Source organism: Capsicum annuum, chromosome 5, assembly GCF_002878395.1.
Source record: "Capsicum annuum cultivar UCD-10X-F1 chromosome 5, UCD10Xv1.1, whole genome shotgun sequence".
NCBI classification, from domain to species: Eukaryota; Viridiplantae; Streptophyta; class Magnoliopsida; order Solanales; family Solanaceae; genus Capsicum; species Capsicum annuum.
The window spans coordinates 111,554,247-111,566,101 of NC_061115.1; the positions used below are offsets into that span (position 1 = coordinate 111,554,247).

General features: G+C 37.4%; 1 protein-coding gene across 1 annotated transcript; it reads right to left on the reverse strand.

Annotated features, from left to right (window-relative positions):
- Positions 1-1,408: 1,408 nt before the first annotated feature.
- LOC107852993 (PHD finger protein At1g33420) lies at positions 1,409-10,398 on the reverse strand. The gene is made up of 5 exons (XM_016698025.2): positions 9,610-10,398; positions 3,838-3,964; positions 3,306-3,521; positions 2,546-3,163; positions 1,409-2,406 (listed from the first exon to the last, which is right to left on the reverse strand). The coding sequence occupies exons 1-5, from the start codon at positions 9,926-9,928 to the stop codon at positions 1,587-1,589; spliced, it is 2,100 nt and encodes a 699-aa protein (XP_016553511.1). The 5' UTR covers positions 9,929-10,398; the 3' UTR covers positions 1,409-1,586.
- Between the last annotated feature and the right edge of the window lie 1,457 nt (positions 10,399-11,855).

Consider the following 11,855-nt stretch of genomic DNA (forward strand, 5'->3'; position numbering starts at 1 on the left):
CTAATCCCTACATTGTTAATCCATGTATTACCTATATTCCTCCCAAACGACCCCTTAATGGATTGTACGAACAAATTCTCATATATTTAGAGGTGCTGCAACTTTTTTTATTCTTAGGAAGGACTTAAGATAGAACTTGTCTAGTTCATCTTAATGAAATAGGTGAAATAGTTATTCCAAAGCCAAAAATATTCATTATTTTCACAATGCCACAAATTATGTTTTGGAATGAAAGATAATTTCAAATTTTCATTGAATACGAACAAGGAAGTTACACGTAATGCAACTATTAATCTCATAAAAAATTCAATCCTAACTCCGAATGAACATTGGCAGCATGCATAACCCATGCAAGTCAAACGGGAAATACAAAAAATGATGTTTCTAATGACGAACGCTGAGTAATGCGTAAGAACTTAGTCCTTCGAAGAAAATCAACCGAAATCAACGGCTAGTACCTATAAATTGAGGAGCAAACCAAAAATAACAGCTCATGCCCATAAATAGAGGAGCAAATGGAGGGATGCCCAAGGAAGAGCTCGCATCTAATTAGCTAGTTGATAAAGCAATAGATTACCAAAGCAATGATCATAGCCAGTCCAAAGAAAAAAGGATCTACCACATTGAGACTAAAACACGATTCACTCTTATAACAGGCAGTAGAGAGAAACTCTCAACAAAGACAAAAGCATGATGGAGTACTGTCACGTAGAGATATATCTCCACATGTCATAAACTTCTCCCGGAGGAGAATTCATAAAGATATCTAGAGAATAAGCATCGTCTAACTATGCAACATCGATGGAAATAATCAAAATGATGGAGCATAAAGCATATGTAAGAGGCTTTTCAAGTGATCGAAATAATCAAAATGACATAGCATAAAGCATATGTAAGAGGCTTTTTAAGTCCATCGTTAAATCCCAAGGCTCAATCCTAAGCAGTGAAAACTACCAAGATAAAGCATAGCAGGGGCAATGGTAAATTCCAATGAAATCCCAAAATGCATAGAGATCAATATCTAAAGTCATTCGATCCCCAATGAAAAATCTTCATCAAATCACCAACGTAAATCACAACTTTTATCTTACAGTTTCCCACCTCGCGACTTTGGTCAGACATTCAGTAGTCCTTTGAAATGAAAACTTGTCCTTCAACGGACTCCACAATCAAAACCAAGACATCTATATTTATTTATTGTATCCAGTTCACTGCTAATAGTTAAAAAGTAGACAAGACCAATGCAAATAGTTAAAAAGTAAAACATATTTTCAATTAGATTTAATAACAGATTTTCAATTAGATTTAATTAACAGTAATTTTGTTAGTAGTCTTTTTCCTTTTTCCTATTAACATGCTGCTTTCAGTAGTTTTGTAAAACATATTCGGAGATCAAGCGGCAGCCATCTGAAGAACATGTAAAAATACTGAGAAACAAGGATGTGACAACTTGTGAAGAGCATGGAGAAAGAAACTGGCCAGAATGCGCTGCTGAAATTTCTTCTCGCAGCCTGGCCTGTATGTACATATTATATCAAACCTGACAAAGGAAAAAACATAAACACTACTAAAAATCCCAGTACGCTTCAGACAGCATGAGCCAGACTCTTCCCTAATCCCGCACCAGCAACTGAATCATCCTTGCAATTACCGCTTGTATTCATAGTCTGACAAACACATCTGCACCTATGACAAATGAACCTAGCTGGAACAGCATCCAAGTCGGAGATCCCAGCACATCTGGTGTGCTGCCAAACACCACACACATCACAAGCTAACATCCTCTCTCCATCATCATCCTTTGCTCCACAGTAGCAATCCACAGTCCATCTCTCCGTTCCCCTTTCCATTCTATATCTACTCAGCCCATTTTTTCCCAGGAATTTTCCACGGACAGTCACATATTCAGCTGATCCTAGGAGTAGTTTGACCTGAGTAGATTCTTTCACGCCACCATATCCAACTAACTCATCAGCTTGGAACCGTCTGAACATCAAATATACATCTTGAAATGTTCTTGATGTCTCCAATTTCAAGTCAGAAATGGTAGCATCGGAGGGGAGAATCAATAATTCTGGAGGAGGGTTTCTCAAATGTACATCAGATTGCTCCATGATGTCCACCTCACATAGCACCTGGATTGCATCTGATTTTGTGATAGGCAAGAATCTTTCAGGTTGATATACCTTCATAAATTGCTTGCAATCAAGAACCGTAGTAGCAGAGTCAACAGCAACTTCCCTTCTGGTTAAGGGAACATGATCAGACATCGTCAGTGGGTTTAGCATACACTCGTACAAGTACTTCAGATCTCGACGCAGATGTTCCTCGGATGGAAAGTTTGGTGTGCAAGGTAATCTATTCTCGTTTGTATTCACATTAACCAGTGGGTTGCCAGGCTCAAGTCTGCAAAAGGTAAGAAAAATTAGTGAGAAAGCCAAAAAACAGAATAATCTACAACGCCACAAATTGTGCTATATACAAAATTGTAAATATTATTTAGCTTCCAAAAAGAAATATGGAACAGAGGAATTGATCTACTGACTTAAACTCCATGGTGCCGGAACCAGAAACGCTGCGGGCATTGACAACCATTCCATCAGCTGCCTGCTTCCCATGGAGTTCCTTTAGGCAATAATCAAGGAGTTCAGGAGAACCAGCTTTACACACAGCACCTCTAAGAGCACGCCAGCTCACCCAATTGGAACCAGAGACGGCCCGTAGAACTCTAAACATGGCTTCTTCAACACGTAAAATATCACTACTTGTCCATGCACACAAGACCTTGGAATCACAAGTTTTGCGCTTCTTACAACTGGCATCATCAGCGCCCAAGCCAGATTTGCGGGCATCACGGATTGAACTAGTTAAGAAAAGAAAAAGGTTTCTAATATTTACAAGCTCACGCTCTGACAAGGACTGATAGAATGAAATCAAGTCCTGCAAACGAGTGCGAGGCTTCCGTCCTTGACATAGAAAGATGGTCAAGGGCAGAGACGATAGGTTCTCTACAGCTTGTCTGTAGGAATCTTGAGTCAGAGCAAAACTACCAGCACCAAACTCATAACCCCATTCACCATACCACGGATGTCCTTTTGTGATGGCATGTAATAAACGTAACTCCAAACCATACTTCTTTGAAACATCCATCACGCTGATTTTTCTGACCACATACAAGGAGAAGATTAAATCATCAAATATAGCTCATTAGCGAACCAAACTTTAAAAGATTGCTGCAGTACTTGGTGTAACATGTTAAATTTTATAGTTCCTACGACATAACGTCTAAAATAAATGATGCTTACCTCACTCCAAGAACCTTACAAAGTCTGTCCCAGAAATTTATTATACGACTTCCAGAAAGCAACCTGGATCCACCTTCTCTACCGTTTATCCTGAGAAGATGTCCATAGCCATTGGCATGGATCACGCCATGCAGAAGATGACTGGTATCCTCTAACTGGTGGTACATCCAATCTTCAACGTCTTCTGTGGTCATGACATGATTGCATGACTTGCACCTGACAAGACAAACTAATGTATTTAGTTTAAACATAATTAAGATCAAGATAAACAAAAAAGAGTTCATATAGCCATTGGCAAGAGGATTTAAGCAGACCAGATCCACAGAGATAACTAACTCAATTACTCAACAGTTTCCAAAATGACTAAACCACAGAATAAATCGGAATATTGCAAAATTCAATGGAAAAGTGTGAAGGACGTTACTAGGGGAACATATGGACAATGTCATGACATATGAAGCCACATCAAAAGGGAGAAACAACAATTTCAACTTGCCAAAGAAAATCCTAAGGGAAGTATATAAATTTTTACCTAGACTCCGATAAGTGAAGGGCTTCACCACATCCAGAACAGGACTTGTTATAACCCCCAATTGAGTTTCCATCTGCCTTAATAATAAAGTGGAAACGCGTTGCACAAACTGGATTACTGCTCCAACCTAAAATTCAACGAGAACACAATCAATATTCAAATCCCAAAAGATTTCTAAAGAGAAAAAAACACAATTCAACCTAATATTATATTTTTCAATTCCCTTTCAAACAATAAAAGATATCACTGAATATCCAGAATCCATCTATCTTGAATACAACAATTTAAACAAGAGAATCGCACAACTTCTACAATTCTATTCTTCATCACCCAATTCATTCAAATATCAAGATATTTTCTATTTTTAGGAATTATAGTTAGTAGTTGGTGTAAAAAAGATCAAATAAAATAATTTGTAGTTGATTTGGTATTTTAAAGACAAAAGATTAAGTCTCGTGAATAGAAATTGTAGAGAATATCCGGTGGCCATGGAGGAAATGAAAGTAGTTATTTAGGTAACCACTCTATAAAAATTTATGAGTCGGGGTCTTCCTGGAACAGCCTAGCCTCTCTATCTCACCTTCGAGATAGTGGTATGGACTACGTACACTTCCGTCCCAAGAACCCACTTTGTGGGAATACACTGGGTATGTTGTTGGTACTCAATAAAAATTTATAACGAAATTAAGGTGCTTATTTAAAATCTGGGTGTGTTAAGGAGGAAAAAATTTTCAAGTAATGTTTTTCAATTTTCTCATGTTGAATTAGTCAAAAATATTGCTAGGAAAACAAGTTCCTCTGGGAAAAAGACATTCCTAATGGAGTAGAGAAAACAAGTTCCCCAAATTACATTTCATATTGATTGTGTTCTCCTAACCTCCAACAAACCTCAAAACTTCACCTCCCCACATAGCCTCCATCCCCAACAACACCCCACATCTCCTACCCCACCTCTCATTTGTATTCGTCTAGATTATATATAAATGTTTTTAAGGACACTATTTTATTGCTTACATATCGAACACAAAAAAATAAATAAGAAGGCGTACGATAAGGTCCCCAGGGAGGTCTTGTGGAGGTGCTTGGAGGTTAGATGTGTGTCAGTGGCATACACTAGATCGTTTTAGGACATGTACGACGAAGCGAAGACTCGTGTGTGGACGATAGGAGATTCAAACCACGTTCCTGTTTTGACTGGGTACAAAATATGACTCGTAGTCCGATTTTATTCGCCTTGGTGATTGATATATTGACACGGCACATTCAAGGGGAGGCGCCTTGGAGTATGTTATTTGTTGATGATGTAGTGCCTATTGATAAGATCCGGAGAGGAATTACTAATAAGTTGGGAGGTTTGAAGACAAACACTAGAGTTTAAAGGGTTTAAATTGAGCAAGACCAAAGGGTACTTAGAGTGTAAGTTCAACGATTTGATGCATGAGGCTAACGTGGTAGTGAAGCTGGATTCTCAGGCCACTCGGAAGAAAGATAGTTTCAAGTATCTTAGGTCTATGATTCAGGGAAATGGATAGATTGACCAGAATGTCATGCAACAAGGGAGGCTCGCTTCGAGAGACTTGCGTGATAAGAAAATGCCTCCTAAGCCTAAATGTAAGTTCTGCAAAATGGCAGACCGACCGACTATGTTGTATGGAACGGAGTGTTTGCCAGTTAAAAACTCCCACATCCAAAAGTTAAAGGTGGCGGAGATAAAGATGTTGAGACGGATGTGCGGACTTACTAGAAGGGTTAGGGTTAGAAATGAGATTATTCGAGAGAAGGTCGGAGTGGCTTCGGTGGAACACAGATCGAGAAGGTCGTAATGGTGTGCCTAATGGATGCTACTCTAATTTCAACAAACATCATCCTGTGCCACATCATCATACAATTACTCCAATCCAGTTAATTTGACCGATCAAAGGACTATGACAAAAAGAATAGAAGTAGCGGGTTCCAAAAGTGGCCGACCAAAATAGGCCACCCACTTAAAATAAGTACCAAAATATGTCATGTATTTAAAGTAGTACCAAAATAGGCTTAACTCATAAAGAAAAAAGCTAAACCTTTTTCTGTTAATGGAAAGTCGAAAACAGTCCCTCTACCTCTTTTGGGGGTAGTGGTATGGACTGCGTACACTCTACCCTCCCCAGACCCCACTATGTAGGAATATACTGGGTTTGTTGTTGTTGTTGTTGGAAAGTTGGATTACGGAGTTATGTTTTATAAAAAGTGTGAACTCACTTTTTTGTGAGCTATCCTTCTTATTTATATATAGTTCACAAAAAAAGTGAGTTATATTTACGAAAAGTGTAAGGCTCACAAAAAAAGTGAGATATATTTACGAAAAGTGTAACACACAAAAATAGTGAGTTATCCTTATATAAATAACTCACAAAAAAGTGAGTTATATTTATTTTTATAATTGTTAACTTATACTTAATGTACTAATGTCGATCTCATTATATTAGGTAATTGTCTTCTCAAATAAACCCAAGGAAGCAGAAGGAAGCAGAAACCAAGAAGGCAAGAAGAACATTAATCCAAAGTTAGTAAATTATAGTATAGTATGCATTAAATAGAATATAATATACTACTAAAATAATAACATATCCAACATAATTTCATGAGTATATTAGTTTGTGGTGGGTTGGATGTATGTAGTCATTACCCCTATAAAACACAGATAGAGAATTTATTTCCCATAGCTCTTCAACTCAAGAAAAATGTTTTCCAGAACATTTTTGCAAAACAAATTATACACTATACAACTAAAAAAAATTAAAAAAAAAAAAAAAGAAGAAAAAAAATAGAGGAACTTGTTACACCTACTTCCAGATCTCGACTCAACTAACACTATTTGCTTAACCTAAAAAAGGAACATAATTTGGATATCAATAGAATAGAGTTCTACACACAAATATGTGTAGGGTGGCCTCAAGACACTAATTTTTTATGTGCAATCATGTTCACTTTTCCTATGATAAGAATATTAAAAGACTGACATGTTACTCATTCTTAGTGCAGAAATAATGATACACAACACGTGCCAACAACCAAAACAAAGTGCAGGTGAAACCAAGAAGGCAAGAAGAACATTACTCAACAACAACAACAAACCCAGTGTATTCCCTCACAATGGGGTCTGGGGAGGATAAGATGTACGCAGGTCATACCACTACCTCCAGAGAAGTAGAAAGGTTGTTTCCGATAGACCCCCGTCTCAAGATAAGGAATAATAAACAAATCCGTAATAAAGCATGGGACAAGATGACAAGACATAAATACGCCACCCCCAAGGAAAAATAAACAAGGAATATTAAAGAAATTCGTAATAAAGCCTGCAACAAGTTGGCCTAACAAGAATAATACACCTACCAAGTAATGCCCTACCCCAACGACCCAAACTGGCACTAGCCTTCTATCCTAATTCACGTCCTCCAAATCTTCCTATCTAGGGTCATGTCCTCAGTAAGTTGTAACTGCTCCATGTCCCGCCTGATTACCTCTCTTCAATATTTCTTCGGTCTACCCCTACCCCGCCTGAAACCATCCAACGCTAGCCTCTCACACCTACGAACCGGGGCATCCATGTCTCTTCTCATCACGTGACCGAACCATCTCAATCGAATTTCCCACATCTTGTCCTCCACCGAAGCCACTTCAACCTTTTCCCGAATAGTCTCATTCTGAACTCTATCACCCCTAGTAAGCCCACACATCCAACGCAACATCTGCATTTCCACCACCCTCAATTTTTGAATGTGAGAGTTCTTGACTGGCCAACACTCCGCTCCATACAACATGATCGGACGGACTGCCACCCTGTAGAATTTGCCTTTAAGCTTGGGCGGCACCTTCTTATCACACAACACCCCCGAGGCGAGCTTCCACTTCATCCATCCCGCTCTAATACGGTAGGAGACATCCTCGTCAATCTCACCGTTCCCCTGAATCATGGCCCCAAGATATTTGAAACTATCCCTCTTACAAACCACCTGGGAATCCAACCTAACAACCACCTCGTTTCCCTGCCTCAAGTCATCAAACTTACATTTCAAATATTTTGTCTTGCTCCTACTCAACCTGAACCCTTTAGACTCAAGGGTCTGTCTCCACACCTCTAATTTAGCATTCATACCTCCCCTCGTCTCATCGATTAAAACTACATCATCTGCAAAAAGCATACACCAAGGCACCTCACCTTGAATACGTCGCGTCAACACATCCATCACAAAAGTACACAAAAACGGGCTAAGAGTAGATCCCTGGTGCAACCCTGTCAAGACAAGGAAATGCTCAGAATCTCCTCCCGTCGTCCTCACCTGGGTCTTAGCTCCATCATACATGTCCTAGATTGCTCTAATATACGCCACCGGGACCCCACTCACCTCCAAACATCTCCAAAGAACCTCCCTAAGAACTTTGTCGTACGCCTTCTCCAAGTCGATAAACACCATATCCATGATAGTATAGTACGGTATGGATTAAATAGAATATAATATACTACTACAATAATAGCATATCCATGATAATCCCACGAGTGAATTAGTTTGCGGTGGGTTGGATGTATGTAGTCCTTACCCCTAGAAAAATTATTTCCGATAGATCTTCAACTCAAGAAAAATCGTGTTTCAAAACATTTTTGCAAAACAAATTATATACTATATGAAACAGCCTTTCTACTTCTTTAGAGGTAGAGGTATGGACTACGTACATCTTACCCTCCCCAGACCTCACTATGTGGGAATACACTGGGTTTGTTGTTGTTGTTGTAAATTATATACTATACAACTACAATCTTTTATTAAAAAAAACACAGAGAAATTTGTTACACCTACTTTCAATTGGAAAACAACTCAGTGAGGCCCCCCTGCACCATATGTCTTCCAGTATAAAACAGATAATTCAAAGTTACAAAAATAAATAGAACTCACAAAAAAAGTTATAAAAATAAATATAACTCACTTTTTTGTGAGTTATATATAACTAAGAAGGATAATTCACTATTATTGTGAGTATTACACTTTTCGTAAATATGTCACTTTTTTATGATCTATATATAAATGAGAAGGATAAATCACAAAAAATTGAGTCATACTTTTCATAAATATAACTCATATTTTTGTGAATTATATATAACTAAGAAGGATAACTCACAAAAAAGTGAGTTTTACACTTTTTATAAAACTTAACTCCGTCATCCATTTTTCGTCAACACAAAAAGATATACCTCGCTTTTTTGGTAAGTTAAGCATGTTTTGATACTACTTTAAATAGATGACATATTTTGGTACATATTTTAAGTGGGTGGCCTATTTTGGTCGCCCACTCGAGGTTCCACCCTAGAAAAATTACGTAACTGTCAACTCTGTGTGTGACACTAGTTGTTTTCATTCCTTTATTGGGGAAGGTTATGTTTGTAAATTTCAAATATGGTGTAAAGGACACAACAGACTTTGGGAGCTCCGGGGCTGCCACCAACTCGGAAGGACCCACTTTACCATACCTAAACTTCATTGGACCCCACGTTCTAAAAGAATTTGGTATTAATACTTAACTTAATAATTAAGAAAAGGTTCAACGTGAGCTAGCGCTGTACTAGATTTAATTTTCCTCTCAATTTAGCTAACCAGAAAAAGCCAACCATCTGATCCAGAGGAAAACCACACCATATTAGCAAGTCTTAAAATATGGCACCGTCAACGAAGCGAGCTACAAAATGACATAAGAATATTAGATATATCATTTACTTGACTCGGTTGGAAAACTCACCAACGACTCGGCACTGGTCGCAATAAACGGATCTACATCTGGAGACGTCTTCTTCGACGACATCGAGGCAGACGACGGACGGAGAAGAGTCGTTGCCGTCGGTGAGGTCGCCGACGCGGAAGAGGATCTGCCACGTCAGAAGGTGAGGAAACAACGAAGAAGGCGGTGGCAAGAGCGCGTGTTTCAACAAAAACGCCTTCACCGTCGACCTGAACGGCCCACTACCTGAGATATTGTCGTCGGGGAACGTGAGGAAGTCGTTGAGGTCCGCCGTTACTCTCCTCTTCAACCGCTTCATCGACCTACCATTCACGACCATACTTCTTTTGCACTGATCTAGGCGCGTGGCACCCAAATCTCGGCGCGTAACGTCGGAATATTTAAATCCTCGTCGCAGATCTTAACCAGTACCCCAGATCGGACGGCTACTATCCTGTCAATAAACAATACCCCACGACCCAAACTCAACAAAAGAGCAAAGAAACTAAGTTCCGAGAGATAGAGAGAATACAGGGACGATGAGGAAAATAGTTGTATAGGGGAGAGAAAAAGAGGTAAAGAAGAAGGGGTGAGGAGGGAAAGTCTGAAGAACGTTTGTTTCGGAGTGAGAAATTAGGGTTTGGTAATTTTTTTGGAGTTTCTATGTACTTCTATATTTTATTTTATTTTTCCAAATCCGTTTTGGTTTCGTTAAAATGTCCACAACGCAAATTAAAAAAACTCGTGTAGCAAGTGAAGGGACACGGATAGGAGTGAATTAATTTTGGAATAAAATAATAGTTTTGAGAGAGAAATTTTAAGGTTTTGTTTGGTTGCTTAATTTGAAATAATTTATTTCGATATTAATAAATTATATCAGAATAAGTTATTCTTTACATTAGATGGGATAATAATATCAGCCTCGTTTATCCATGGAATAAAGGCCTGAAAAGACACAATTACCCTCTACCAAACTTTTGATTATTTCTTTCACATATATATTCAAGTGCTTTTGTGAGTTTGCTTTTCTGATGATTCTTTTCATTGATGAACTTCATATGGAGAAGCTACAGGAATGATTGAAGAAAATTTTGCCATTACTCACAAGGTTAAAAAAAAATTCAAAATCCATTTCTCTCACTACAGGAATATATATTAGTGCTCTACTTCTGATTTTATTCTATGGCAGCACTAACACAAGAATGAGATCATTCTTGAGAAATCATTGATATATCTAATATCTTTCCGGCTTTCTCTCATATATATGTGTGCGCACATATAGTCTTATATGTGTGTTTTTGTGTGTGCATGCATAAATAGTCATGTATGTGTGCGTGTGTATGCATATGTTTATGCATGACACAGAATGACATTCAATCTCTTTAGTGATACTCTATTATGATATATATGCTTTGCTAGTAATTAATTATTAAATTTTCTCCTATAGCTATTGACAGAAAAGAACGAAAGTTCTCTCTTATTATAAGGTGGTTCCTACCTTGGTGTTATTGAAATTTCAATGGCTGCTTTATGCATTATTGCTAATTAATGAATAGAAAGCTTGCAACATAGTTTTATAGTTGATCCGCAATTCCACAAAAGCATATTCTTTCTTTCAAATAATTATTGAAATTAGTGATTATTGCATCAAATAATCATGTTTGATAAACTTGATGTTTTTTGAGTTTTTAAGCTATTTTCGACAGCTTGAACCAATTTAATAGGTGGATCAATTTTAAGCAAATGAGAGGTTTGCTTGTTCAGGTACATGAAAATAACTAAATTAAATAAGGCGAAGGGTATTTTTATAAACACACAATATATTCTTAGAAATAATGCAATACATATTATTTTTAGTATCACAAACCAAATAACCACTAAAAAATAATACCAGGAGAACTAATCCAGCATAACTAATCACGGTACAACTAATCTAGGTATAACTTGTCTTCAAACCAAACGACCCTTAAGGAATAAGTTGACTATTTCAGGTGAAGAAATCAATATTAGCTTATTTGGGATTACTTTTTCCTCAAGAAAGGTGAGCTTATTTGAAATTTGTTTTAAAAAAATATACTTTTTTGAGAAAGGAAAAAAATTGATTTTTTTTTATGAACTTGTAAAAGTGTTTTTAAAGAGAAACAAAAGCAGAAAAAATTATTTCTGGGAAGAAGCAGAAAATTTCTACAGAAGCATAAGATTATTGTTTTTATAACAAAAATATTTGTATCACATACACACATATATACATATTTAATTAGCATATA